This window comes from Teleopsis dalmanni, chromosome 2, assembly GCF_002237135.1.
Source record: "Teleopsis dalmanni isolate 2A chromosome 2, ASM223713v2, whole genome shotgun sequence".
Lineage (NCBI taxonomy): Eukaryota > Metazoa > Arthropoda > Insecta > Diptera > Diopsidae > Teleopsis > Teleopsis dalmanni.
Window position 1 is genome coordinate 102,123,078 of NC_051847.1, and position 25,787 is coordinate 102,148,864.

The window sequence follows — 25,787 nt, forward strand, 5'->3', positions numbered from 1 at the left end:
CCTCATTTAGAACGCAACTTAGCCTAACTCGCACACGACCTTAGCCTAACTCGCACTAGTCCTAAGAACAATGTAAAAAACTTGAGAAAAGTATTTAGTGAATACATAAAAGCTAAAGAAAAAACTTGAATATGAATAAAATGATAACCGTTGTTTAAATTATGCAGTTAAAAGGAAAAATGGCTTTAATAACTTGACGAAAGAAAGAAATTTTTTTTAAATCTACAAATCTATAAAGAGAATGAAAATGAAAATATATTACTATTTGGTCTCTTTTGTCATGCAGTATATGCTTATTCTCTTTAAAAAGAAGAGGATCCAAAATATTAAAACAATGGAGAGAAATAATTGAAAATTGGTGCCCATACATACATTACTTACGATCCAGGTTTTTACGGTCTAATGTTTTGCTTCATTTATAATTGCATTACTGCATATGTACTGCATATACAATAGCGTTGAACTAGAGTAGGAACAACTCTAAAATATTTGCAATGCAAAAATCATTATTGTCATTGAATTTTGCTATTCAAAAATTTCAAACTATTTCATTTGTTCCCGATGTGTTTTGATTTCCACAGCTTTTTTTGCTTGTATTTTAGAAAGTAGCTATGTTTAATGAACATAGGTCGTGTGCGAGTTAGGCTAAGTTGCGTTCTAAATAAGGGAAATTCTAAATTGTGTCGATAATATAGTGATGTGTCGATACGTGTTGATAAATGTCTAAATGTGTGCAGTGCAAAAAATCCCAAGAAAAGCCCCATTTGGTTTAGCATCAACTTAACCTAACTCGCACACGTCCATAAATGTATTTGAAGCTAAGTCTACTTCAAAAGTGGTAAATCATAAGGGGTATTCACCCTCTCTTGCAAAGTCATTGCAAGGTGCACGAAATGCAAGATTGCTACACTAAAATTACAAGAGTGCTAGAAGACCTCTGTTGCAGAATTGCAACATCAAAATGAAACAGCTGTTTTTGCAGCATACTACATCTACATGAGAAGCAACAGAAGTCAAAACAGCTGTTTTTTTTTCATTTTTGTTTAGTTGTGAGCATATACATACATATATGTACATGGATTTTGGTACAGCATGGAAATTGCAAGAAACATTGTGCGTGTATTTTGTTGTTGTCGATTACAAGCTCGCACAATCTGTGCATTTCGTGCACCTTGCAATGAGCAAAACAGAGTGAATATCCCTATTGATTAAATTGCATGGTTGTTTATATACAAATTAATGAGAAAACAGGTTTATATGGATAAGCTACATATGGATAAAGTTTGATAAGTGTTACCATCTTCTTGTGAAAATTTTCTCCTTTGTGTGTGGTTTACATTAATTCAGGTAGTTTCGTGACACTTTAGTGTCATTGCAACTGGACATGTTCATCTTATGCTGTCACTTATTATGCTATGCTGCTCAGTATATATGAAAAATAGTGTGGTTACGTTATTGTAGTTTTCCTAATATTTAAAGTAGTATATATCTTAAACTTTGTATCGATTATTAAACTATGTGTATGTAAATCCTTTTTGTGTACAGTTGACGTTAAAAACTTTGCTTCAATAACTCCAATTTATTGTGACTTTATAAATTTTTTTTAAGGAAATTGAAAACGAAATTATCGTTTTATGAATTTTACAAAATAAACGTAAAGCAAACGAGAAACGAACTTTTTTGTGAGTGACATTACATTATTCAAATGACTAAGTTTTATTAATGTTAAAATGGGAAATTCAGTTGGAACTTTGATTTTTTTTTATAGCCAATTTACACATCACAGTTTTGATTGCAATTTTGTTTGTTCGGCTCGTTTAACTCACTTTGGTATAAAGTCTACTTTAAATCACACCACTGTTCCGAACACAAATCCAACAGTCAGCGAGCCAAACAAGCATTCTTACAATCAAGATTACAATGACTTGTGCTGTGTGCATAGGTTCTTTTTTGATAAAGTTTAAAAAAATTAAAAAACGTATACAAAGTGTGTTGTGTTCTAACATTACTCCCCATTATCAAAAATTTTATAAAAATAGGAGCAAAATAAGCGCGTGTAAATTAATAGAAAATATTTTATTTTTCGACCGGCACTGTTCTTTGTATTCTGGAGAACCATAATGCTATTGAATATGCACAAGAAAATATTTCCTTAAATTTTAAACAATTTAACAAATTGGCACGTGATTTTTTTATGTACGTACATATATAAGTATATGCTAATATATGCATACAAACACTTTCATGTATATAAGGATATGAATATTTTTGCTTTTATATTTTGTGTATTTGAGTTAGCTTGCATCCGTTTAAAAGCCATAAACTGGATCTAAGAATTATGATCTTTCCTGTAAATTTATCGACTTTAAGAGTTTACAGAACAACATACTATATGTATACATACGATTAAGTATATATACATAAATATGGTAGCATATATTATTATGTTGTATGTATACATATAACATAATAATCAGAATATGTAAATGCTCTTATGAGTACTCTTATATAGTAGTTCTTGCGATGCATAACTGCATATATATATGCATGTAAATATATATATATATATATATACTATATATATATATATATATATATGCATGTAAATATATATATAATATATATATATATATATTTCGAAAAATTATATTATAAATGTCGCTTTCATGCATTTCATTATATGTATATGCTATTCGTCAATGTACATATATATGTCTTTATATATATGCACATATACATACATATATCCTTTCTGTTGACACAGTTGAATACTGTATTTATTCTGGCTTTAAACGGTGCCATTGTACAATGGTTTGACGAGGTTTGGAAATCATATCCTGCCAATGCTTAGTTTCTGATGCTCCTGATCCATTTTTTCCTGTTTTGAATGTAAGAAAATGCGATGAAATGATTATGAAGACGTAGATATGATCATTAAAGTTTATTGCATTAGCGGTGACAAATGGATGTATAAAATAATTTAAATATGTAAAAATGTGTATATGTATAATATCGCTTTTCATTAAATTATTCATATTTAGTTTCAAACTTTCAGCTACAAAACTTTTAAATTAAAGTGTTCTGTAACCGGAGATTGAAAGTTGGAACTTGGCTCTTTATGGTAACCATAGAATATGTGACAATATTTTGACACTATGAGATCGTAAGAATTTCAAATTTAAGACAATATAGACTAAATGCAAAGTTCAGATTATATTACATGCGTATAATGCTTGACTCAACTCTAATGTCAGAATGTAGTCCGAAACACTAACCTGTCACTGGTTTCTATTCTATATTATTAAATAATATTTTGTTGTCTGCGAATCAGATAAGAAACTTATGATGTAGGTAGGAATCCAAGTAATATAATAATTAGTCCTTCATTTTTACTTAATGTGAATTTCTGACCGACCTTATAGCTGTTTCATGAATTGCTAAATATAGCAATTATTGGTCATTGAAATTACTTTTTTTGATTCAATTATTGATATTTGACTTGTTTTATTTTTTTGAATATTTTCAAAGATCGCTGTGGTGGGTATTTGACAATATTTGAAAAAAAAATTCAATCAATTAAAAAACAACAAATTTATTGTAATTGATTACTGTTCAACCATTTTATATTTAAAAAACAAGTTAAAAAAAAAATAGTAAACACTTTAAATTTGATCATTATCTTATAATGATAGATTACAAATAATATTACAAAAATGAAAAAAATATATATATTTTGGAAAAACTTTATTAAGCGAAATTTAATAAGTTTTAGGAATTCAAAACTCAAAACTGTTCTTCAGAAGTGTTTCGCCGACTGAACTACTGTCATTAGAGTTGAAATAAACTTAGACTTTTTTAATTAATAATTACATTATAATATAACCAGTAATAATAAATTCAAATATTAGAACATTACGTACTTTTTAGGTTGATCAAGTGTTTTTACTATTCCACTTGCTTTTGTTGGTTCTTACGTACTCCTGCAGTTAGTCCTGGTATATCGAGTTAGGGATAATTTTTTCTGCGCTAGGTTTTAGTGTTGACTAACTTAATAGTTTTAAAAATTCTTTGTTTCTACGTAAGAATCTGACATAATTTAGTGGCATTTTTAAAATCGTTATCCCATAAATGCATTCCTAAAATTTATTTCCGGTGTGGGATCAAGGAACTAAATAATGATCTATTGTTTCAGTGTTTTAAGTTATACTGTGAAAATATCGTGTCATACCATACAAATTCATTATTAAATGGACTATCTTCTGCTTGTAGGAAAATATCTTAATAAGGACTTTTAAATCGTTGTGTAAAAATGCGATTGCGATTTTAACACAAAAAAAAAAAAATTTACTGAGTTTTTTGATTAAAAAACTTGCAACTATTACGAAGATTTCCGGTTTTGATTTTATATTGTCGTTATAACTATTATTCTTTGACAAAATTTGAAAAAACAAAATCCATAAAAGGATCGGATACTGATAAAAGAAATTTTTTGGCCTATGTTGTATTGTACAATACAATCAATATATTAAAAAATTTGTTTGAAAAGTATAATTTTGACAAAAGCTCCGATTTATTTACACCTTAAGTGCACAATTACTCACCCGCCAATAAAATTCTTCCAATTAACTCATTTCGTCCAATATTATCAAAATCCATTACCATAACATCTAATGAGCATTCACGAATCTTCTCCCATGGAACATTGAAACTAAATGACTCGTTAAAGACTGGATTTAATGTGCATGTGAATATTGGTGTCTTTCGCTTTTCCACACGTTTATCGCCAAATTGTAGCCAAACCTTTACGTATGGATCTGAAAGGATTGACGGATTCGGTTTTATCTATAGCTATTGTTTTTATAATACTTTTAATATGGCTGTTTATAATTGGGATTAAATTCGAGACCACCGATTTTAAGTTGTCATTAGCAATTATAAATAAATATTTTCATGCCGATAGCATATATTTATTTTTTTTTTTGTATACCGAATAAATTGTTTCAGTCTTTTTAATTGAGATAAAGTTATAAACTTACGAGTACACGTAACCTATAAAATTCTCTAGAACACATCTTCCATACCTGATTTTCCATTTATATCTTTTGCTTTAAGGTTTCTTGCTTTGATCAATGTTAATGTTAAAACTGAATTTGATGGATGATAGCACAACGAAGAAAGCAATTCACCACATTTGTCTTTAGCTGGGGGCTTAAGAGCTTTCCAAAATGACTGCTTACCAGCGAAATCGACCTGAGAAAGAGTTTTTTTTCAGTGATTATATTTCAGTTCTTTTCATCGACGCTTCTATTATTAACTTATTATTTACTTAATCTAAATATTTATAGATTTTTCATTACATATAACTAATTACAATTAACTAATTTTACTACTCTCTTTTCATTCGGAACACAGTCCCACTCCATATATCTCATACTGACATCTTACTTGTATACGAACAATTTACTGTTAGGTGGCTATTTGAAATAAAATATATTAAAAAAATAGAACGTTGCCAATTCGATAATTATTTCAGGATATACTAAATCCTGTACACGTTGCCACTGTGTACAAAAATAAAATGCAAATAATTTTTGAAAATAAGTAAACTTAAAAAGAGTTTAACAAATGAACGGGTGTGGTATTTCGATTAAAGACTTGAGTTTTAAAAATAATATGCCGTTCTAGATTTTAATCGATTTAAATGAGTTTACGGAGATTCTGTGTAAAGTTTTTTCGTAAATTTATAATTGTTGATGAAAGATGGATCTACCACTATAACCTGAAGATCAAGAACAATAAAAATAGGGGTTTGATAAATGTAACTGAGCTTTGAAAAGTCAAAAATTGTGTTGCCAACCGCAAAAATTTTCGGATGAGAAGTCGTTGTTGCTGAGACAGACAATAGTTGAAGCTCAAGAACATTTCTGAATAAACTAAAAGAAATTCCTTATTCACATGATTTAGCCTCCAATGACTATTTTTTGTTTTTCAAAATAAAAGTAACCGAACTGTGATCTCAATTAAAAATAGAACATCCTCCGTAAATAGATATGTTGAGGGTCTGAGCGTAATAAAGTATCGAGAATCGAAAAACATGAGAATAAAATTTTAAATTGTTCATTTCAATTAGGGACGAAAACTTAAACACTTTTCATATATTATTCAATAAACTCGAATCCAAACACAAGCCGGATTTGGAAACATAAAAGATATATCAAGAAAATGATCAACATAAAAGTTGTTTCTTTGGATATGCTTTCTGTTTTACAAACTGCGGATATACTAAACTGTGTTAAAGTATATAAAAACACATTCAACAAACCGAGAAAAGAATAAATATATAATTCCTGTATAAAAATATTAAATATGTATTTGCCGTTTAATTTTTATTATATTGCATAATTATTTCTGTGTTCTATATACTTAATATTTAATTAAATTCAGTATCCTGAAGATGGACTATAATACAATTATCGGCAATAATAAATCTGCCATTGGAACGGACTTCACAATATGGATAACGAATTTAATCCACATGATAAATTAATCTACATGGAGCTAGATATACTGTTTGCGCACAGTTTCATTTTTGTTGTTAACAAACAAGGACACTGGTTTCCCGACATATGCGGGCATCGGGACTATTCCAGAAGTGTAATAGCCTATTTATGAAGCACAAATATTAGTAATTTTGCTTGTAATATTGTTTGGTAAGCTAACTTCGCTAAATACCTTTTCAGACAGCAAATGTTAATTTTATTTTTATTTTCTTCTTAATTTTTTGTTTGTAGTTTGGTTAACTACAATTTTGTAAAAGTTACAATTCAGTCTTAATATTAACTGCCAGATATTTGTATGGAATCTGAATATAACTTCAATTGGTATTGTAACAACATGAAAGAATACGCAAAATCGCACTCAAAATCCTGATTACGAGTAATTAGGCAATAATTAAAATTCTGCGGCCATTAAGTGTTCTTTAAGGAAATTTTTATAAGCAAAAATAAATGAGTTAGTTTATTATAAATATATTTGTGTATACAGGGTGGCTGACGAAAATTGCAACAAATTTCGCACCGATGTAGCTGTTAAACCAATAATGACAGATAACTCAAAATCAATTCATTTGACAGTTCATTGTCTTGTTTACAAGCGTACGAAAGTGTTTTGATTTTTGTGTTGTAGAAAAGAAGTTGAATGTGATGGAGTTCAAACGTGATGGTGTGATTGCTTTGTTTTTGGCTGGAAAAATACAAGTAGCTGTCGTTTGATCCCTCCAACACCTAGCTCGATACCGTGATACTGGTAGCTTTGCCCGACGCCCAGGAAGTGGACCAAGAAAAAAAAACAGTAACTACACCAGAAATGATTCGTAAAGTAAAGAACCGAATTGAACGAAATCCACGCCATAGCTGCAATGAAGTGGCAAAAGGGCTGAGCATATCACGAGAAAGGATGGAACACATTTATAAAATAAAGCGCGAACTAAATCCATTGAAGTTAAACAAAGTCCATGATCTTACCAACGAACAAAAAGAAGTTAGAGTCGAAAGAGTCAAATGTTGGTTCGTTTGGTCGAAAGTGGTGGGTTGCCGAATTAGGTATTATGTAATGAGTCACCATTTGAAATTGAGTTGTACGTAAACAAGCAAAATGATCGTGTTTACTTGTCAGAGAGGTTAGTTGAACATTTAAGCATTGGCTACCAGAAAACACGTTCCACCGATGGCAATGCTGTAGACCGGCGGAGGTGGCCATATTAAATCAAAATAAATTAACTTAAAAATTTAAAATTCTTTTCGCATATTTTCATTTATCTTTCATTAAATTTAACAAGAACAAACAAAATAGAGCGTTTTACTTTGTTACAATTTTCATTAGCCGTTCTATATAATACATATAAAATTACAAAAACATTTAAAGAAGTCTAAGAAAAGAATAGTGTATATTGATTTGGAGTAAATTTCACGATTGCACGACCCTTTCAGTACAGTAAACAATATTTTTTGAAACCTTTATTGAATTTCTAAATCAATATATAAGATTTGAATTGGCAATTTCAAGTTTTTGATAAGGAATTTATAAGTTTCATTCAAAAATCTATCTTTGTTTATGGGCATGGCTTATACCAGAAGAGTTTGTGTACTAATTTTGTAATTCCTTTAATCTAAATCTAATATATTAATTATATCAAATTGCTTATAATATCTCACTTTGGCAATCTGTTCTATGTGATAGGGCTTTACATCCAAAGTGGTCATATGAAATAATAAAAATTTGATCGAACGGCAAAAGCCAAATAGCTCTTATTTCTTAACTTTAAGAATAATGCATAAAATCTTTATTATAATCTAAATTTTATTAGCTGTGCTTTATAATATTATTACGTATTCGATATTGTTTTTTAGCTGTGATATGCACCATTTGCAATAAATAAAAAAAATATGCAGGAATAAACATAAGATATTGAGCTTTTAATTAATGAATATGTGATAAAAAAAAATAAATTGATTAATTTCTTATTCAAAATGAAATATCTTAAATATTAATTAAACATTTGTGTATTTCTGTATTTTCTTATAAGAAATCCGGAAACAACTGCTTATATTTATATGTATCTTTTTTAAGCATAATATCTGCAGCACTTCTACAGTTCTACTGGCTAACTCTTTACCCAATACTTACCAATATATTTAATTCCTATATACCATATATACTGGAAAGGCTATTAATACTTTGCTGTGATATTTGTAACAAAACGTGATATTTTAATCAAACATTTTTTTCTTGTTCTGTTTAAACAGTCAAATTCATCCATTTTATCCCTGAGTTATCCCTGTTTAAGATTTGAATATAGAACTCCCGTTGAGTTGTGTTTCAGATACAAATATTTATTTGAATTGGTATAATCCAAGAAAATTCTATCAAAGATATAATCCAATGTATTGCTTTCAAAAACAATTTTTGTAAATATTATTTCTGTTAAAGCCTTTTAAAGTGTAAATGAGATTGTAATTTGGTGAGGCAGATTTTGACTTATTTTCTAGACGCATTTGCATTCAATCTGATTACATTTGAAAAAACTAATATTTATCGGGAGTATTAATCATGTAAAATAAATTTATAAAATACGCACACTAATAATTGCAAAAGTAATTTTTGAACCCATGTTATACAGTACAATATTTTACAGACCTGACATAATGGAAGAAAAACTTCTCCAATCGAATCATCACGTGAGAATCTATCGTAATCAAATACGTGTAAGTGCAGAACCTTAAATAGACGTTTGGAACTTGCATTAAACGCTAGTTTTATATTGTTAAATTATTGTACTAACCCTTGACTGCAGCTTTTGTATTGGAAAACCTTCAAAGTAAAACGTTTCGTTCCAGCGCGGATTAAGAGTTCGTCTCTTAATTTTTGTTTCCAAACGATGCTTTTTATCTGGTAGCAATGTAACCCTCACATACGGGTCTGATGTTCCACTTAAATCCTTTGCAGGCAATTCTTTACCCTGCAACACTTTAAGAATTAGTGTTGTATTCTGAAAGTCGTATTCTAATGAAAAATGTATTTGCCCGACATTTTCGCTGGGCTCAGAATTATCAATGTACATATCCGTCATGGACATGCTTTTGTTCTATATAAAAATAATCGAAAAAAACGTACATTATTTATGCTTAAAAGTATTTACAAAAGAGTAATACCGTGCCATCTTTGGAATTAATGTTCTCGGTACCAATTCCTGCATTTGAGCTGCCAAGTGGTTTATTTTGAACTGGTTGCGTAGAAGTTCTATAATATAAATACCACAAAATATCTATATATTTTTTTCTATTTTTTACTTTTTTTACGGCATGTTAGTACACATTGTGTGAAAAATATGTATATTGTTTGTCGAAATAATTTCTAAATGGTAAAGAAGACTTTAGATACCATTTAAACAGTATAGGTAAACTCTTTACTAACGTAAAATGAACCGATTTACCGGAGACCACTTCTCTGTCTGATAAGACATCATCCTATCTGCTAGGTAAAATACAAATTAGTCCCGCATTTTTTTTAGCTTATTGGAAGGGATTTGCACAGGAAGTTTTTGATAATAAAATAACAGATAAAATTGACGTGTGGGTGAAATGGGTTAACTTCACGATGCACAGATTATTAGGAATTTATAAAACTTAATTCTGCAAACGTACTTAGATTATATTTTTTCCGGCATATGTGCACAGTATTTAAGCATTTAATATATTGATGAAACTTTCACAAACTTCTTTAAAATATATTTATATATTTTATCTGTTTTACCGATGAAGGATTATCACATTAATACTTGTTTGCCTTACCTATTCAGAGTAACAGCTTCCGTTGTGGTTGCTGTTGCATAATATTCAATTAGAGCCATAATCATTTCGAATGATCTTGCCATTGTAGCCCACATTATGTTGTAAATGGTTATACCAATTTTTTTTATACCAATATATTTTTACTTAGAAGTACACATTATCCTAGTGATGAGGAGGTCCTTGTTTTATGGTGATTAATTGGTTCAACAGTTAAATGATATGTTCAAATGATAATTTTACAGAAATGCAATTTTTATTATTATTTATTGTTTTTATTTGTTTAAGTCTGATTGATTGATTTTTGTACTAGTTAATGAAATCGGTGGGCTTATCGTACTAAATGTGAAGTGATAAACTAACTGTTGCTGCCTGCATTGTATTTTCAGTTTCAGTAGTGTTGTGCCATTATATAAATTTAAGAATGTATGTATCTACAAGAGTACTAACACTAAAATGAGCTATTAAGCCCATTTTTCTACAAGTTCTACATGTTGAGAGCGCGTTTTGCGGACATGCGGACTACGAACTCTCGCCATTTTGGAGTTAGAGAGCTCTCCAAAAGCTCTGCGAGTGTGCAGCGAAAATGGTTTAATTTTTAAGGGTTGCTGCACAGAAAGGTTACCCTTTTGCTAATATGCGTATGTACAATATTTTAGTTTATTAATTATTTGATTCTATTAAATGCAGCATCCAACAAGTCGTAATATTTTCATAAAAACTTCTTTCTTTAAGTATAAATGCATTGTTGACGATAAGGAATATTCCGTTTTGTGCATTTGGACTAATTTGGACTATACATATAATTGATAATTATGGCTTTAGGGCTCATCACCTATTTGAAACTGAATAAAGTTGATGGTTTCGATGTTTCATACCGCTTTTCATTACTACGTTTTTTCGCTTATTAGAGAGAGAAGGGAGGTTTTGAAAACTTAAAACCTGGAGTTACATGAATTAAAAATAATATTTTACTGGCCCTATGTTGGCTACTACATAATATTTGAAACAAAAAAAAAAATAATAAACATGCATTAAATCATTTATATAAAAGCAATACTGAAGATTAATTATTAATAACGTACCCGATCAATGGGGTTTTTAAGTTTAAGAACCCATTTAGCCTTCTGTTTATATTATTTTGTAGAGGCGTTGTAAAAGTTTGTTGCGGCTGTTGATTTTGTTGTTTGATTGATGTTACTGCAGAATCCTGTATCTCTTGAGTAGTTAACTGAGGTAAGCTGTAAGTAGTGTTAAGATAGGCATTTGAGTTCAATTCACTTGCATTTCTTTCTGGTAATCAAAACGGATAATGTTATATATCAAATGTATCAAAATGACAACAGTTAAAACTGATGCTTGTTGAGACCCAAAGGATATGGTTACACAGACTTATTCCAATTGTAAACCGAAGTTTAATCGTTCGGTTGAATTGCTTATCAGTTAAACACCTTCTGTGTTTAATAAGTTAATAAACTAAAATTTGTATAATAGCTAATAGGGTTTGCCTGGGCAACGATAATAATACTGCTCCATTCAAAGCAGAACCTTGTTACCTTAATTATATTTATGAAGCACTTATAATTATAAATAAAGATATTAAATTGTGTCTTCCACGGTTTTAAACTTGTGAAGACGTGCTTCAAGTTTAATAAAATTGGTAAGATTTGTATATTTTACCAACTTTATGACAGATGATGTTGTCACTGTTTGGATATAATGTTATTTATATTAGTGACTGTGTTGTGTATTAAGGATCTTTATTGGTCAATAAAATGTGGTCAATCTGAGACGTTGGTTTACCATCTTTTATGCTTATTCATGCTTAATTAAGAGTATTACTACTTATGAAAAATCAAAAGCAAACCGTTTAAAATGTAATATATTCATCTCATTTGAAATAAATCTGTTAGGTAACAGAGCCAATTTAAGGTTTTTGTGAAAATGTATGTGCTGTTACAATATTCAAGAGAATACGCTGGAAATGAAAAATATTTACCGTAAACTATAACTGCTCGAATCCTCATCTTCATTTGGCTCGATAAACTGCAATTGAGATCGTTTATGCCTCCACCATAGGTATCCACCGGCTAAAAACAGTGATATTGCTATTATGATTCCAAGAACAGCAAGACTTGCGATTAAAATAATATTTGCCATATCTGCAAATAAGAACTGAATATAAATCCATATATTTTTGAATAAGAGTTTTAATGAAATTGACAAAGTATTGGCAAAGTAAGAGCAGAATTATATCAAAATGTCAAATTACGTTTCTGTTGTCACGTAACTTTTCATAGCTAGGGATTTGAGAAACACAACCAGTGCATGCATTCTAAAAAGTCAGCCGCAAACGGCTAAGTCTGAAATAGAATAGTGCCTGTTTGTTCTCCAGCTATGATTCGAAGACATGTTTGTTACAACTCAGGAACAAAATTAAAAGAAATGTACAACATAACAATTAAGTAGTAAGGGATGCCTGCCAACCTTGTTTACTGGTTCATATATTTTTGTTGGTTGTACTTGGTATTTTATAGCTCGGTCATCAGGTTTGAATCCGTTCTTAATTAATTAAATTTTGGTATTGTGTGGTATTTTGGTGTTTTGAATTAATAAAAATTTTTCATTTATTTTTCTTGAACAAATGGAGTCTATTTTATGTTGTTAGTAGTTTGTTTGTTTTAAGTATCTTTTTCAATAAATTTATTTATTGAGATTTTGCCTTACATTTCGAACTAATAATTTCAAAAAAGAATCACATTATTATTTGTTGGATGTTGGATTGGTTTTTGCAGGTTTTTACAGGTTTTTACAGGTTTTTACAGGTTTTTACAGTTTGTTTGAAGCAGTTTTCACTTGTATTTTTACGTAACAATTTCTTTGCCTTTTTATTTGTTACTTGCAACTAGACTATTTATTGAAGGTACATTTGAATCATACATCTGTAAATTAGAACTGAGCTTTCTTAAACGCTACTAATGTGTGGATGATTAAACTTTTGCGCGGCATTTGTCCAAAGAACAAAGAAGAACAAAACTGAAGTTGTGTGAGAAAATAAAAATCGAAAGAACAATGCTAAACAAATAAAAAGTAGAATTGCATTTCATTCACTTCCTTCGTTGTTAAATTGAACCCCAAAGTTAGTCTTTCTAATTACTAAAATTCTTCGAAAGTTTTAATTAGAATAATGCAATATTGTTGAGCTTATTCCTTTTATTACGATTGACGATGAGTATTATAAAAGATGACGCAATATTTAGACAGGTGCCAGGAATAAAGACAATTATTCAAAACAAGGTAGTGGGAAGTGTTTACTTCGATTGACCTTTTGGACGGATTGCATATGCGCATGTATAAACTAAATTTCTAAAATAAAAATATAAACTTAATAACAATCCACTATTTAAAAGAATATGTTAAAGTTGCTCATAACTTCAAACTTAAGTATATTAGTATATTGCAAATTGCTGAAGACATACGACATAAGTTTCACGACAAATGTTTCACTGTCTTATATAATTTTTACTTTGTGAAGGGACATATCAGTTTTATCACGTTTTATATCACTTCAGTACATATAGATTGTAATACTTAAACAATAACCATATTTCGATTTATCACTCAAATTGCACAATGCCTCATTAATTGCACCACATGGAAAATTTTGAGGCAATTGTTTAACTATATAGACAATTCACTTCAGAAAATTATCTGTTTTACTATTGCTATTACTATCAACATAATATTTAATTATTATTATTTGATTATGATTAAAACTAATCGTTAGCAGTTGTTAGCATAAGTCAGCAGTTGAACCTTTTTTGAGAGTTCTCTATTTTTACTTAGCACGCTGGAAAGAAATATTGATGTTAAAAGCACCTCGTGACAGCGTATTTTCAGAATATTCGTCAATATTTTTATTTCAATTTGTTTATCAATTTTTCACAAATGTCCTTTACGTACTTGAAAATTTTTATTATTTGTGTTTTGTTATAGTTCGATTTATGTTAAGTGGCAGGTACTTATAAAAATAAATTTTCATAATCAATCTACGTAACTTTATAAAATATTTCAGTTTACGTGAATTACTTCGGAAATCACTTAATAAATATTCTCTTCTTTAGTACGGTTGCCGCATATACACTAGAAAAAACTTCAGTAAAAGCTTAGATGAGTAAGTGATTTGCGCCATCTAACGGAAAAAAGTGGTCATACGCATTGTCACTTCCTTGTGGGAATTAACTGCTCTAATTTTCCAGTTCAACACTATTTCCAGTTCAATAGTGTTATGCATTAAATTGAGTGCATAAAGTATTCGAATAATCAAAAGAATCTTCAAAGTCGTTCACAGAAGTAATGAAGTCAAAATGCATTCACTTTACCAAGAAAGAGAAAATAAAAAAATTCGTAAGGAAATGCGTAAGGAAAAAAACAAAATGAAAAAAGAAAATACAATGAAAATGGAAAACAGTTTTAGTGTTTCTTTTGTTTGAAAAATTAATTAATTCAAATACCATAAAACCCTGTCAGAGCAACTGGGTTTTAGAGAGCATTACATATAATTCTGCTTCCATAACTCGAATAAAAATATTGTCACGTGCCAATAGGAATATGAGAAAGTGGATTCTATTCTTCGAATTTTTGTTTTAAGTATGAATCCATTTTGGTGTCCCTTTTTCCAAACCAAATGTTTAATTCTTCCTTTCTTCTGTTGCTTCTTTGTGCAAATGCGAGTCGCTGTGCAAATGCAAATGTATAAAATTGGTATTTCTTCAGCCGAATATAACCTCTAAATTGATTGATCAAGAAGTAATTCAAAATTTAAAGTGTAACTATCGCAACAGAATCGTAAAGGAAACGTTAAAGCGTAAAAAGCAAGCAAAAAGTAGGATATTACACTTATGGATTGTATAAATCATGTAACGAAAGCTCGAGATTTTGATGTAAATAGTCAAACGATAACGCACTGCTTTAAAAAAGCGGGATTTGACCAATTTTCTATAAGGGACGAAGAGGACGACATATTCCTTTAGTTTTCTTGAATAACATTGATGAAGACTGTGAATTAATTTCCTACAGATGATGATATTATAAAGCATTATAGCTCTGAATTAGTGGATCCAATTCTAAGCGCAACGGAAAGTGATGATGAAGTTTTGGTGAGGACTCATTCAAGACTTATCTAAAATTCTGAATTTTAATTTGCAAACAAATGATTCTGATTTTGAATAAATTGGAATATATTTTTTTACTCCATCTCCATTGTTTTAAATTGGAGATGGGCTTACGGGCCTGAAGTCTTTGTTCGACTAATGACTTAATGTGTTAATGACATGAATCTTTCTTCATCTGAATTTCACATAACTAATTTTAAAAAATGCTGTAAACCTTTACCTTGAAAAAAAATTAGTTGAAATTTGTATGTTATAAATCTGGCATTTTAACAAAAAACTAATAGACGAGAACTTTACTATGACAGAAAATGGAATGTAAAATTTTTCTATATAAAACTGTTAGGGAAATTGGAAAACATTGGATTAGGAAATTGTCCTTGGTGACAAGGAAAACAGTGGACAAGGACAATTTGACTTTTCAAAGTCATTTATACACACTTAATAATTTTCAAACCCAAAATCAGCATTTTTTCCTTGAATAGGGGTTACTGACTTGTTCAGTTTGTTTATATTTCGAAAAATGATTGTTATTTATAAACCCTGCAATAAAATAAGCGCATCAGCATCACAAAAATCGGACTCCTCTTTAGAAGAGCAGTTTCAAATAAAAAGTCTTCACAAAAGCACGGTTTACACTTTAACGGAAATATAAGAAGCTGAACTACTCTCAATACTATAAAGTATTGTCTTAGTCTAAGGTGTAAACGTCTATTAGTCTATATACCACATTTTTCCGCCTGTGTCCTTTGGATGTGTCCTTCCTGAGTATAGGAATTGTGATAGCACTTCGCATTGCTCTTAACGTATCAAAGGTGCCGCTAATTTGAGTTGCGAACGTTCTTAATGCAATCCATTTGAGACTACTTGAGTGCATTTCATGCTTGAGTTCTTGATTTTTTTTTTAAAGTTAAATATCTGGGACATTCAGATACCAACACGTTTTCTTTTCACCTATTTTTGATAGTTGGAAAAGATTGCTTCCAGCTTTGCTGCTATTCGCTAAGTGAACACAAGCGTCCGCCAAATTTTTGATCTGTTGTTAGAATCACGCTTTGTCTGTTATAATAGTGGCTTGTTTTTTTGCATAATCCATTGTCTTACATCGATCATGTGTTCTGGGCATTTTATTGTTTCATATGACAATATTTTATACCACTGTAAAGGATGGAAATTTTGTAGAAATTTTCAACCCACATGAATTTAGTAACACCATCACTTTGAATAAAACACGTGAAGTGATCTCAAATTAGGAGAAAATAAATTTATAATAAATAGAGAGATATATTTTAATAAAATAATAAATACACGTAAATTTATTTAAATAATTTATTTATAAATAATTTATTATTATATTTAAAAATAATTACACGAGTAAAACACTAGCACCGGCGCTTTTATAAAAATGTAAACAAACATTTGCAAACGTCAAAAACGTCAAAAAAATTCGCCGCAAAAAGAAGATCACAAATTTGCAAAGCGTACAACTTGAACAAAAGCAAGAAACGTAACAAACGGAAAAATAACCAAACCACCACCAACAAGCAAGAAAACGTTTATATGTGCGCCACATAAAAAAGCTTGTCTGATCCGTAAATAAGACGGAGCATTTTTGTAAGATATCAGTGAGTTTTGTATATTACTCGGTGGCATCATATGTCAAAACATTAAATCAATAAATTCAATAAAATCAATCAAAACCGTCTTCAAACAATGGCGGTTTTAAGCCAAGTGTATAATATACAAGAAATATACATAAAATTGCTTACACACATAGAGGCGGTTTTAAGCCCATATACGTGAACGCTATTATATATATATGCAATCATAACAAATATGTATTTTTTGTTTGCTAATCCCTTTCCCTCCAAACGGGTAGAGTACACACAGCAAGAGACCTAGGGGAAAGCCGACACATCAATATTTTTCCCAAAGCAGATACCGAGAAGTACAAGACAAAGGGCATAGATTTCAAAGGACTTCACGATGCATCATCATTCTGGTCACCAAGATATTTCACAGCCACAACGAAGCTAATTAAATTCTATTTCTTTTCTGAAAATTATTCATAACTTATATATTATTTTTTTTTTGAATTATTTTAATAAACTCTGCTTGTTTAAAATTAATTTAACATCTTTCATTTGAGAAGTCCTGTTCCCGCAAATATAAATTTATTGTAGCGATCCCTGAAAGAGGCTGAGGTTACCCCAGCAAAAGAATTTTAAGGAACCGGAAAATTATTACATCACCAATTTTTTTATTTTCATCTTCTGCTTTTTTGTGCTTATCAGTACTTGTTTTGTTCTTTGAGACGCTAACTACAGTCCCGCATTTTTAAACCAGCAATGCCTTTTTGCTGTTGCGTCATTAAATTGTGCATTCAAGTGGTTAATCATTTGCTTACCGCTACAAATTCAGTGATATCAGCATATTCAACAATTATCGTTTTATTGGGAAGTTTTATTATCGGGACCCCATCGTACATGGCATTTAACAGGTAGTTCCCATGATCGGTTCCAGAACTGATCGCTGTGGAATCACGCCAGAGACTTTGTATTACATCCTGACTTTTTCTATGTCATAGAGTATCTGATTATTGAAATAACTTTGAATAATGCGTAATATACAGTCCGATACTTTTAAATTTTTAGTGAAAGTATTATCTCAAAGTAGCCTCTTAGGGGAGTATGTGGGATTTTAATGCGCAACGTAAAGCGTTTTGAAACTTAAATGTCAACCTTACCTGCTCATGGCAGTCTCTGCTTTCACATACAATGCTCTGATGGCCGAGTAGACAGCAGAATATCTATCTCCCACCACCTCATAAGGGCAGGACACGGTTTTTATCATATAATCTGAGTTGGAGGCAAGTCTGAAGGCCACTGGCAGCAAAAATATATTAAAAATTTAATATAAGACAGTGGTCTTGTCATCAGTCTTAAGTTGCCTTAGGCCAATAATCTACTGCGATTAAAACAACGGACCACGTTAATAAAAGACAAAAAATATAAAGCGGACTGATCTTTTGTTGACAACCTCTAAACACCCTAAGACAAGTTTTGCCCCGGAGATCAAGCTGGAAAACTTCATTTATCGGCCGAAGTCAAACAAGGTTCTACGCATTAGTGAAATGCGATGGTATGGAAACAGAAATTTTACGACAACAAATGGAGACTGCCTTACATGCTATGGTATGCCAAATAAAAACGACTCACAAATACGTAATGTTGTTATCATTCTAAACAGAAATATTAAAAATGCCCTCATCTGTTGATGTCGCGTGTATCAGAGGATAATTACAGCGCGACTTAATACGAACATAGAGAAAATGTCAAATGCGCAATGGACAAGCCAAGCTAACTGTGCAGACGTTACTCCGTAACGAAATGCAAGCAGCTAGGCAAGAAATGCATTAACTGTGTACGCATGAAGAATTACACTGGTGTGGTTGTGCGTACGACTAATAAAGTCAAGATGATTTAATATAATTAGACGACAATTATATAAGAAATATCACTTAGCGCCAGCACTCCGAAGTGAGTAAACACCCACATCATCGCTAAGTCGCCAGGGAAATTTCACGCCAGTAGTTTTCTGATACTATAGGCTAGATAAATTTATAGACTACTAGTTTATAACGCGGCACGGCATTTTGATGACATGTGCTAGAGTCATTCTATTATTATAGTTTATAACGCCGCACGGCATTTTGATGCCATAGGCTACAACCTATTGTAACCGCTTGAAATTATGACAACATAGACTAGAATTAATAGTATTATAAATTTTATAATAAAATATTCAGTTTAAACTAAAATAAAGAACGTCTTTACCTTTTCCTTGGTCTTTTACTCGCTTTCGAACTAGCCAATAAAACAAATTTATTGCAACGACCCGGACCGCGACTGAGTGATACCACAGCAAAATTAAATGACGAAGCCGTGTCGGTACAAAATGGAGTTAATATGTCAAGCGTCGGAAACATAATTGGCTTGCTCACATTCTTCGTAAGTCCCAAAGACACAGAGGAAGACCACATTATACATGGTGACGAACGAAAACAAATGGAACCAGCAAATCTTTAAACGAATTACGTTCTATTGCTTGAGATGGAAGTAGTGGGAAATTCTATGTAATAAGTCTATGTTCCTGATGGAGTACGGCTAATAATATAGTATCTTAAATCAGTTCGCTCAGTTCAACGCATTTTTTATGTTCACGTAACGGCTGCACAAGTTTCATTGCAGCGTGTCCTTACTTGGTACCTTCGTGCGATATATTTATCACATCTATCATCAACCTTACTTTTCATACCGTTTATCAGAAAATGGGATACTCCAGATTCTGCTGAAGGTGTTCGTTTATTATGCATTCATTGATTGTTCAAATTCATAGACTTGTTGAAAAAATACAGACCATTTTTGAGCGAAAGGAATACTGCTCTGCAGTTTTTTTTCATATCTGGAGTATTTGATAGTGTGTAGCACCAAGGACTTATTTTCAAATCCATGAATTTCCTTCACTAAACTATAATATCCTAATAAATTCGTATCTCTTGAAAAGATTCTTTAATTTCGGAAACGAAAATGAAATACCTTTATTGTATAATATTATAACTGGAGTAGCAAAAGGTAGTGTACTCGGTCCAATTCTTTATCTATTCTTCACATACGATTTACCGAGGAAGGTACGAATTCTAATTGGAATTCTACATTTGCAAACGACACAGCGATCCTAATGAGTGCTGGCGATTCTTCTGAAGTCTCTTTTAAACTTGAAGTTGGCCTGATCATATGTCAAAGCATAGCGCATGAAAGCAAATTAAACAAAATTTACTCATGCCAAATTTAAAATAAGAAGAGACCAAAATTGACCTTGTAAAGAACCTTTTTTTCTCTCAAGCCAAGGTTTTGCTCGCCGGATCCCAGAGTCGTTACAAGAATATTTTTTCTCTGTAACCCTGAATCTTCTCGTAATTAAAAAACGGGCTATTTTCGTTAGTTTCGTGGTTTTTATTATTTTTCTCAAAATAAATTTATTACAATATTTATAGTTATACTTATGTACTAATGATATTTTATTGTAATTATAAAAACGGACAATTAATATAACTCCTGTAAATAAGAGAACACAAAAGAATGACTAAAGGTAGGCTAGGAGACAACACTACCGACAGGGCTGTGTTGCTAGGTTCAGTGTTACCGACTGGGCTACACTGTGGGATTAGGAAACAACACTACCGACAGGGCTGTGTTGCTAGGTTCAGTGTTACCGACTGGGCTACACTGTGGGATTAGGAAACAACACTACCGACAGGGCTGTGTTGCTAGGAATCAGTTCTATGACTTAATAATTACCTCTGTGATTACCTTGTGAAGTGTTCTGCTTCACGACCTGTGATTGAACCTCTGGTGATGTGCACTGTTCGAAGTGCTGTGGCCAAGTCCCTGTGTTTTACTTTGCTTCTCCTTTTATACGGATTTTATAGAACGGGATAACTGACTTCTGAGTGCATACTGTGTAGCTTTCTTCTAAGTTGTTATTGCCTGCTACTGATTTCGCTATGTTCTGCTGTTGTTGTTCGCTGCATATTTATTATTAAAATTTTGCAAAAATAATTACCCTCAAAGAAATCGGAAGTATTATTACTTAATTTGTATTTTCAAGAGATTTATTGTTTCTTTTAATTTTGATAACTAAATTCTATGATAATTTATAATTACATATTACTATCTTACTTTCTAAAATAATTCCTTTTACTTTATTAATACTTTATATATTTTTTCCATAGCTTAGACTAATATTTTTTCCGTGGGTTTGGTTTTACTAATAATAGTTTATTTCTATTGTTTTGTTTGTTTACAATAATAATAATAACTTCATGCTATATATATATTTTTTTCGACTAAAATAGTTTTAATTCTGTTGTTGGGTTTTTTATTTGTTTACTATAATAACTTCATGCTATTTTCAACTATCATAATTTATTTGTGACGTGTTGGAAAAAATCGTCACAACCTTAATAATAAATTAGTTCCACAATCAAATAGAGCAATTTACCTGGGGCTGCATTTGTATAGACGTCTGATATAGGATAGATGTCTACAGTGTTTAACTATGGGATACAGGCTCATAATTCATTATTGAAATTCTTTTAATATTGCAATCTAAAACTATACGAAAAATGGTAAACACTCCATGGCATTTAACTAACATCCAAATCCATCGTGTCCTCAGGATGAATTCGAATTTAATGTCGTTCTCACAAATTTTTACACGGCTAAAAAGTAAAACGCGGTTCCAAATCTTAAAATAAAATTTTAGTTTGAAAATAAAGTAACTCACTATAGGGAGAAGTACCTAAACTGTAAGTTATCATGCTTTAAATATTTTTTATTTACAATAAAATTGAGAAATGTCACAACATTATTTGGCAGAACACATATTAAATTTTAAAATTTAAAACAAAAATTAATAAATTAAGCGTTTGGTAACCTGTATGTTAATGGTTGGTCTGGTTTAAGTAGCAGTATTAAAACCGCTGCAACTTCCACCATTTTAGAAGAATTCTTTTAGGACATTTCATGTTTTATATATTCAGGTATTATATATTTCACAAGTACCGCAATGAAAGCAATACTGCAGAATCCATCAGGCCCTGAAACCTTACTCGACTCTAAATAATGTTTGAAAATATTATGAAAATGAAAACCTCGGCTTTGGCAGGTTTTGTGCACTAGGCTCCAACGATTCTCAATAACTCTGTCTCGCATTTGCGAACATCGAATAATGCTATATTAGGCGCTTTCTTTTGTAAGCATGTAACAAAAGAACTAATAAAATAAGCACTACTTTCGACGATAATTCTCGACAAAATTTGAAGTCGACATTTCGAAAATGAATAATAATTCTTCGCAATTAGTGATGACAATATTTTTTTTACATGATTATTAATAAAACATAATTTTTCATATCTTTTAACAGTAAAATAATAAATAGGAAAAATAATGTTTTTGTTACGAACAATGACGACACGAAATACGAAAAATTAGCGAAATCATTCGTTGACAGATAACTGGAAATTTCGTATGTACTTCCAAAAATCTTTCACAAAAGACGAATTTTTAGTATTGGCAACCATTTGATTTGAGCTGCTTACTAGTTAAGCAATTTCGAAAAGGTTGGACTAAATAAGTCAGCATTGTTGTTGTTTCATATGTTATTTTTAAAATAAGCAGTTGTTCATTTGTAATTTAGGGTGCCATTAATTTTCGAAAATTTGGAAAAGTCGAAAAATCTTCCGCGGCACCTCTCAGATAGATTCAGATCAAATAATATTTACTAACAACATACAGTTATAGATCTATACCTTTTAGGAAGACAGTTTTTATGTAAAACTAAATATGTCGAAGATATAAGCAATCAAATATGAATTTTTTGGAGAAAAATGGTTATTTTCCAATCTTTGGGACTCTTGTGGTGCCATTTTCACTTATCCAATTGAACTAAAATTTTATACAGATTATTTTTTTTTAGAAAACTTGGTCGCAGCACTTAAAACAGTGCGCATCGTAAGAGTTGCATGGCACTTGATCTTAGGCCACGGAACCGAACACCTTACAGCAAAACGGACACAAGGTAACTTAGTCGTCGGTAACGCTAATTCCAAGCAACGTAGCCTTGTCGGTAACGTTGATTCTCAACTTACTAGCGTAGCCTAGTCGGTAACGCTGATTCCAAGCAGCGTAGCCTTGTCGGTAATGTTGATTCCCAGTCTACCAACGTAGCCCAGTCAGTAACGTTGGATACTCTTCCTGTTACTAACCGAGTTTTAATATTTCAAGAATTATTGTAAAAAGCATAATATTGGTAGTTATTATATTATAAATCTATTGTAAAACAAAAAAAAATATGTAATAAATAAAAATAAGAATAAAAATTAACCAGTCTTAAAATTATTATACGGCGAGAAGGTTCAGGGTAACAATGAAATTTTCTCGTAACAACTATGGGATCCAAAAAACCTCGGCGGTAAGGTTCATTACAATACTTCGATAGGTTATCCACCCTTTATTTCTATCTGCAATTTTTATCAATTTCTTAATATATCTCTGACACGGCTATTGTCTCAAATGTTTCTTCTACTAGTCTTTCTTTTGGATATCTGCATGCGTTGCTCTGCGTTTTTGAAGAAGCATTAAAATTTTCTGTAATAAAAAGTGAGCCATGTGAATTTTGTTACCTACTTATAAATCGTCTCTCTTTCTGAGTCTGTCATTCAGTTATGTGACTTAATCTCACGGTACGGTTCGGATAGCCGAATTATGTCCACATTATCTTCCGCTGCTGTTTACCAGAGATGGTCTTGGGCTCCTTTGCAGTGCTAGAGACAAAGTTGTTGTATATTGGTTTACGCATTGATTTTGACAGCATTTCTTCAAATAGTACGCTGTTGTTTTCAGTGGAAGCGCTATATTCTCTCTTACATCGATCGTTTTTCATCTTGGCCAGTGGTCATTCCTTTAATGGGCATTACAGCAAAAAAAGTGGCATCAGTATTCATCGATGGTTGGGTTGCATATTACAGCAGACGTAGGAGCACTATATACACGGATGTGGAGATAAAGCATTGTCTCACAACTGCCTACCATCCTTAGGCCAATGGCATGGTGGGCGGTTCCATATACCACTGAAAAAAGTCTTACGTTGTCACGGTTTCAGCAATTGGATCCAAATCCTTTCGTTAGTAGTGTTGGGTCTCAGGACAGTACCGAAAGCAGACATAAATGCCAGCCCTGCAGGGCGTTCCAGAGCAATTCCTTACATACGTCAAAATCAAACCAAACGAAACAGACTTTGTTAAATTACTGCGCAAAAACTTAAGCAATATACGAACTCAACATAGACTGTGACATGGTCAACAACCGGTATTTGTAGCCAGCGAGCTGTCCTTACCGAATGGTTCGTTGCAATGAGAAGAACTACTTCATCAGCGTCAAAGATGACTATGACAACAGGAGAGTAGCTAAAACTCTGTCATTCTAGAAGCAGAACAGGTCAGCAACTGGCACTACTGCAATATCCGGAAACAAATGAAAATGTGTAGTGTAAATAAAGTAAATAGAGTGTTATAAAGAATAACCAAAAATGTATTTTGCTTCTTAATTATTTCTGCATATAAGGTTTTCAATATATGGTAATTCATGTACTGCAAGTTTGCCTCTTTGGCGATTTGCTGATTTATTTTTGATTTTAGTAAGCCGCAGAGCTCAGAAATTTATTTTTATCGTCTTAAAACTAGAATGCTTTCTTTTGTTTTCTTTAAAAAGATCCGGTATTAGCTCTTTTTCTGCGGCCAAAAGCGTTTGTCTTTGTGTTGTAATTCAGGACCATATATCCACAGAAACTAATTATTATTATTTGAAGGTAAAACAGCTGCGAAGGTTCAACGCCACTGTTTTGATGTTGCACTTGAAAAAATTTCTGGTATTCTGCACACAACAAATTGGTTTGTAAGGAAGAACATTTTCACCAATTTCCAACCTACATGTAACCAGTGTGGGGTGGTTATCTAAAATAAAAATTGGTTTATTTTTATTTAATTTATTATATATAAACCACTTATCACAAATTCATCCATGCAACTGCACCATATGAATCAAGCTGAAAATACATAAAACTATATTCATAAGGAATATAAAATATATTTAAATAAATAAATATTACACATATCATAAATAAGCAAAGGAGTTAGTCATCGACATCAACATTACAAGTCATCAGAAGTACGCAGGAGAACTTTGTGGTAAATCGTAGACGCATCAGAGCAGCTAAGTATAAAGAAACCGCATCAACAATTTCTTTTTTGTTTTATTCCCATCTATACACTGCTATATTAACTTATATATAAATATTTATGTTCAAATTATATAGATATAAATTTCCTAACTAAACCCCACATAAGCGTGAATACATTTATGTACTCCCAACCAAATCCCACATACGCCTGAATACGTTTATGTACTTCTAACTAAATCTCATAGGCGTGAATATATTATATTTATGTCCCTTTTCTCATAGGCGTGAATATGTTTATGTTCCTTTTTTCGTAAGCGTGAATACGTTTATGTCCCTTTCTTCATAGGCGTGAATACGTTTATTTTCCTTTTCTCATAGGCGTGAATATGTTTATTTTACTCCGCCAAGCAAATTCCATATAAAAGTAGTGAAAACAATAATATACAACATTGTTAGACTTAAGAAATAA

At 31.3% G+C, this 25,787-nt stretch overlaps 1 protein-coding gene across 2 annotated transcripts; it reads right to left on the minus strand.

Moving 5' to 3' along the window:
• Window positions 1–2,694: 2,694 nt before the first annotated feature.
• LOC119683738 (synaptotagmin-7) lies at window positions 2,695–13,155 on the minus strand. Of its 2 annotated transcripts, XM_038097545.1 has the most exons (9): window positions 12,834–13,155; window positions 12,346–12,508; window positions 11,432–11,587; window positions 9,711–9,798; window positions 9,341–9,643; window positions 9,196–9,276; window positions 5,082–5,250; window positions 4,602–4,814; window positions 2,778–2,878 (listed from the first exon to the last, which is right to left on the minus strand). In XM_038097545.1, exons 2-9 carry the CDS (start codon window positions 12,504–12,506, stop codon window positions 2,778–2,780), a joined length of 1,272 nt encoding a protein of 423 aa, XP_037953473.1. In that variant the 5' UTR covers window positions 12,507–12,508; window positions 12,834–13,155. The 2 variants fall into 2 exon arrangements, with proteins under 2 accessions (XP_037953474.1, XP_037953473.1); XM_038097546.1 differs by lacking the exon at window positions 12,834–13,155 and having other exon boundaries at window positions 2,695–2,878; window positions 12,346–12,506.
• Window positions 13,156–25,787: the final 12,632 nt, after the last annotated feature.